This window comes from Crocodylus porosus, unplaced genomic scaffold (genome assembly GCF_001723895.1).
Source record: "Crocodylus porosus isolate Cpor-Errol unplaced genomic scaffold, CroPor_comp1, whole genome shotgun sequence".
NCBI classification, from domain to species: Eukaryota; Metazoa; Chordata; order Crocodylia; family Crocodylidae; genus Crocodylus; species Crocodylus porosus.
The window spans coordinates 38,219,576-38,225,575 of record NW_017728886.1 but is presented as its reverse complement, the minus strand read 5'-3'; the positions used below and the strand labels follow the sequence as shown (position 1 = coordinate 38,225,575).

Below are 6,000 nucleotides of genomic sequence, written 5' to 3'. Positions count from 1 at the left end.
ACTTCCTGCCCTTTGGGCAGGGGGCTGGACTCGATGATCTCCCGAGGGCCCTTCCAGCCCTAATGTCTATGAAATCTATGAAATGCTGTGAGGCCATTTTGGTTCCCATAGCTGTGCCCATGGTCTGGAGTAAAGTGTTGGTTATTAAAAGTGAAATTGTTGTATCTGAAGATGAAGTGTATAAGGTTAGTAATATCTTTGGGTCTGTACTCTGAGTTGTAATCTTGCTCTTGTAAATCTGTAAGGCAGACTTAGATGCCATCCTGGTATGGGATGTTGGTTTATAAGCTGGTAACATCTATGGTGGCTAGGAGGGTGTTGCTGGGAAGGTGGTCTATGTTTTTAAGTTTCTGTAGAAAGTCTGTAGTGTCTTGGACAAAACTTGCTGTTTGGGTGACAAGCAGTTTTAGGATTGATTTGACAAAACCTGATATTTCCTCAATTAGGGTCCCATGGTTGGATATGATAAGTTTGCCAGGGTTCCCTTGTTTGTGGATTTTAGGGAGCATATAAAAAGTCTCTGGGTTGGGTAGCAGAGGGATCAAGGCCGTAGTTTTTTTTGTAGTTCTGATGGAAATGATTTGATGGTATTTTTGAGTTTCATGGTGAAAAGGGGAGTAGGATCTTCTTGTAGTTCTTGGTAGTAGGTGGTGTCAGAGAGTTGTCTGTTGGCTTCCTTTATGTAGTCTTTACTGTTTAGGATGACTGTGGCTCCTCCTTTATCGGCTGGTTTTATTACTGTTTGGTGGTTAGATCTTAGAGATTCTATGACCTTTCTGTCTGGTAGAGAGAGGCTGTTATGGTGGCATGTGTTGTTGATTATTTCATTGTTCATTCTTTCCCTGAAGCAGTCAGTGTAGCAGTCAAAGTTAATGGATTAAGTGGATTAATTTTGGTCATGGAAATATTCCATGAGGCAGAGGCTTCAGAAGAATTTGTCTAGTTCTCCACATTGAAGTATTTATTAGAGTATTTTTCTGGACAGAAATTTAGGCCTGTAGAAAGGACAGATTTTTCAGTTTTGGTAAGCGTGTGTGTGGAGAGATTAATGGTATTTGAGGGTTGCTTTCAGTTTCATCAGGTCTGAGGTTGGAATGTTAAAAGGTGTTGGTGTTAGTCCTCTGGTTGTTTTGTGGCTGGGAAAGTTGTTTTTGGAGTAATTTGTTCCATTTCTTCTTTTTATGTTGGATGATACCTCTTAGCGTTTTTGTCTATGGAAAAATAATAGAGCAGTTCTTTTGCAAAGAACTCAGTCCACAGCAGGTGTCATTTTTTTTTTGATACTTTGGATTCCTCTTTGAGATTTCTGTGTTCATCTTGTGAATCATATGATGGTATTTGCAGACATATCAGTGCTGAGTGCACCCCACAGCACTCTTAAAAGAAGTCCATGGCATCTGAGGATGTTGCTTCACTCTGGTTGAAAATCACCAATCTAGGTCCAAAGGGCAAGATTCACAAAGGGACCTAGATATGGGGACACTCAGTATCCTTATGCCCAAATTTTATATTTCTGCCTCTAAGGACAGAATTCCAAAACCTGAGCTGGTGCTTAAGTTCTCTGTTTTTTAAGTAGAGAGACTTTGGTTACCCAGGATTGAGATTCGTAGCACTCAGAATGGTAACAGAAATGATGTTTAAGACATTTAACAGGAATCATAGAAAAGGGCACTATGTCTGAAATCTACCTGTCTCCTAGTTTTAAGCAGCAAAGTGCTTCCTTGTACTCTGTAGTTAGGTGCCTGAGGGTAGGGGATTTGTAACCTGAAAATGCCAGATCAGGTGCCTGTATGCAGAGGAGGATAAGGAAAAAATAGTGGAGAGAGTAGTTGTTACTGCTTACAAAATACCTTCAAGATGAGAGAATTCATCCAGAAACTGGGATACCTGGCTTTGGAAACAGAAGATATGAAGAGGTCTGAAGGAAGGGCCATAACCACTAAGGTATGAAGTGAGGGCACCTTCCATACCTGTTCAAGGTGGGCCACTGCATGGAAAGGAATATTCATCATGGGGCCAGAGAGGGAAAAAGCAGGAGAGAGCATGACTATATCCCAGTGAAAAGGTTTTGGGGTTTTTTTTGTCTTGGGGCGAAGGAGGATGGTTCTAGGTTTTGCTTTAAAGTCTTTGGATTAAATTGCTAAACGGCTGACACCAGGGACTGGAACCAGAATTTAGATGGTGTGCACAAAGTGGGCTCCACCACTGCTCTTTTCCAGTAAAAATGGTTGTAGGCACCAAACTCAATGTTGTCAATCATTGTTAGACATACCCTGAGTGTACCTGTTACATCAGGCTTGTCAGAGGACTTGTGCATAATTTAAGAAACTCAGATGGCCTTAGATAGGAGATAGGCACTAAGATGTTTAACCCAACAGGATAGGAGCAGCTATTCAAAGTAACTGAACTTTAGAAAACTGTCAGTTTTCCTCTGAAAATGTACATGCTTTAGAGAGTCTTAAATGTCTTAGAGTCTTAAAGTGTGAGTTAGGCAGATTACTGTGAATTGCTTTCTTGGACTTGGGTATATTCTGCCTAAGACCCATTTTAAGCACCTGAGTTCCTTTATGAATCTCACCCAAAATGAGAGGTCTTTCAGGACTTGCTGTTTCCCATAACTCTGCCTCTGGAATTTCAATTCTAGACTGATTGTATGAATGAATGAATGCTGAAGATAGTCTTTGTGCACATCATGCTTTTATCCTGGTTACAAAGCTGATAATGGCTCCTGAAGAAGCTTGTCTTATCCAGTCAATGTACACTTGATAAGTTCTTCGTGTTTCACTGTGTTGCTAAGCTAGCCTGCATAGAACAACATTTCTTCTCTGTAAGCAACGGTAAAAAGTGCTGAAAAATAGCAAATTAAATTAACTGGAGTTTGCTTATGATGTATTCAGCACATATTGGGTCCTATAAAATGTTGATTATCTAAATGTGATTTTAGCACAAAAAAAGCATGTTATTTAGGAGAACAGACTTCTGGCAAGATCCTCAAATGGTATACATTGGTAAATGGAGCCATGTCACTTTTTCCCCTGGAGGAACTGATTGTTTATATTTAGTGATATAAGGAAATGCAGGATCCATGTTCAAGCGTAATACAGACAGTACTATGTTTTGATGGCTATTTGTTGACTAGTGAAAGTACTTAGTGATCAGCATTTTCATAGTTTCATAGTTTCTAGGGTCGGAAGGGACCTGAACAGATCATCTAGTCCGACAAGTGAGAAGTGATGTCTGCATTACCAAAATATAAAACCAGCAGTAATGGTCACCCTTACTCTTAGAGACTCTAATATTCCCCATTTGATATGCACCACAGTACTGCGTTTATTTGCTTTAAAATTTCTGCCTGAGTATACATCAGCAATTAACTCTATGGCCTCTCTTGCATAATTCCTAGGCACAGGCTACCTGTTACCATATCACAGGTGCAAAATGTTGTGGTTTCACTGCCTTGGGTCCCAAGAGCTAGTGCTGATTTCCCCCCTCTCCTTCTCCCAAACTCTCAACTACACAGACCTTGCAAAATCAATCACCTTTTGCTGTTAACATAATGTTAACATAAATACGTATATTAATCCAAAACAATAAAACTCCTGTATGTCATTCTCTGTCTTCACAATTCTAGAGTGTTCACGAATAATTGGATCAGTGTCTTTTTTAGGTTCCAGGACTCTATTTCTGTAGGTCACTTACCTCAGAATCATGGTGTCTGCCCACCCTTCTCTCCAGCTACCCTCTCTTTTGACCTTGGCTGATAGAGATGGCTGCCCCAACATGCTTTATCTTTCTTCTCCTTTTCAGTCCCATATCACGATCTCTCCAAGTTTGTGGTTTTTAGGGTCTTTACTGATGTAGATTCTATTTCTAGGCAAATTCCAACCCTTAAAATCCAGCTGTGGTTGAACAGCTAGAGAAAACTGGCTCTTGGATTTGGCCAAGTCTTTATCCTTGGACGCTGTCATTTGCACAGTTGAGTGTTAAAATTCAGTGACATTTCATTACCCCAGTCTAGGAGATATATGATCCATTCTGATAATGAAAGGAGATTCCACATGTGCAGAAGTTTTCCACCATGTAGCAGTTTAATAAAATCAGCCAAATTCATAAAGAAGTCTGTCGGTGGATTTGCCAGGTTGTCGTGGAGGCTAAGAACAAAGAAGCGTGGAGAATGAATTACCTTCTCACACAGAGAGGTGACTCTGTCAGATAATGGCAAAAATGTGTGATGGGGTCATCTGTGTGTGTTGTACCAGTATTGTCTGTCATTCTTCTTTCATGGGTACTAATGATTTAAACTAACACCACAGTCATGCAAACACTTAAGCACATGCTTAACATTAAGTATTTGAGTATTTACTTCAGTAGAACTACTCATACTTAAAATTAATTAAGAGCATAACTATTTACACAATTGGGGCTTTAGTGTGAAAGGCCATTTTTAGAATACTTTTTTTTCAAATTTCTTTTGAAGTAAATTTTAATTCTGTCACATGTCCACTAAGAAAATTATCTGAATGAAAGTAGTATAACACTAACTATGTGCTCTTTGTTTGCTTATAATTTTAGGATGCTTTTGTGAAAATTGTTCGAATGGAAGGGGTTAAATCACTGTGGAGTGGACTTCCTCCAACACTGTGAGTTGAAATTTCACTTCTTCTGTCATGTATCATAAAGTTAAGAGAGAATTCATTATTTTGACCAAAGAGTATGTTGCTTTCTAATGTTTAATTTCAAGCAAATTTCCCATGTCATTAATATTCTTTATCATCTGCACATTAATATTAAGTTTACTTGAAACCTCCAGAGATGATATATTTTCAGCCAGACAGATTCAGAATCAGTGAGCTTTCTCCATATAGCTCCTTTCCAACCTTTAAGGGCAATATCCTAACTCCTTGTCTAGCAGCTGTCTTTCTTAATAGCATTATATCAGCCTGACAAGGATAGTAATTCAGACCTCTACAGAGCACCATTACTGCATTTTTAATCTCAGCCAAGTGGACAAACCCAGCAGTTATCCTTAAAGTGAACTCTGTGTTTCATGAAGTACAGGGCATAACACTGCAAGTCTCCTGCCACAGCTCATGGCACCCAGTGGAACCTCTTTGCCTTCAATGACCACCCACTGCTAAATATGTATATGTAAACAAAAGTAAAGTGCTATTTAAATTAAGCTTGTTTGAACTCTAGCACCTAGCTGTTTCAAAGGACAAGGCTTCAAAGTCATTGGTGCATAAGTTAATTAAGGGGCCTTTGTCTGAGCCAAGAAAGTCAGAAAGTTTATGCTTCAACACTCATGTCACGCTCACAAAAAGTGTGCACCAAGAAGACATTTAAACAATTAGCTTTATGCGAGCTGAAAAAGCTACAGATAGATGACATATCTCAAAATAGGTATAGCTCTACCCAGTCAGTGACAAATTTACCCTGGTATGAAACAGGGCTAAATCCATATTGATATAGATTAATCTCGATCTTCTTTTTGATCTGGGTGATTGGTTAGCCAAGTAGGATCCTACACTGCTTTGTAACCTCCCTTGAGGCTCCCTTTCTGAACTCACCTCTGACATTAGCTTCTCTGGTGCTATGAGGGCCAGACACTAGAAGACTCAGTCGCCTCATGCCAGCATTTCCTCAACCTTGGTTGCCCATTGGCACAATGGAGCAGCAGGGGACGCTGGGCTGTTGCAGAGGTCTCTCAAGACTAGGAAGAGTTTATCAATGGAATCCCAGCAATTACAGGGAGTTTAAGGGATTGTCTCCAGCTAAGGCTGGAACAAAATCACCACGCATTATATTTTTTACCTTCCAAGTTCAGTAGTTGCAGTTCTAGGGACCCCGAAGTCACTCTCATCAATAGCAAATGTACTGGAGAAGAAAGATGATGATATAGAAATGGATAGGAAGCTGGTCTTTTTGGAGGGTGAGATCCATGGACATTTCACCCTCCTGGATAGAATTCTGCCAGGACTACTATGGCACCCTGACGAGGGA

The 6,000-nt window shown here is 39.9% G+C and overlaps 1 protein-coding gene across 1 annotated transcript in view; it reads left to right on the top strand.

Annotated features, from left to right (window-relative positions):
- The window catches only part of SLC25A40 (solute carrier family 25 member 40), a 35,024-nt gene that overhangs the window by 7,226 nt on the left and 21,798 nt on the right, over positions 1-6,000 (top strand). Inside the window, exon 4 of the mRNA XM_019532812.1 lies at positions 4,573-4,640. Within this exon, the coding sequence (XP_019388357.1) occupies positions 4,573-4,640 (68 nt within the window). The remainder of the gene's footprint in view (positions 1-4,572; positions 4,641-6,000) is intronic.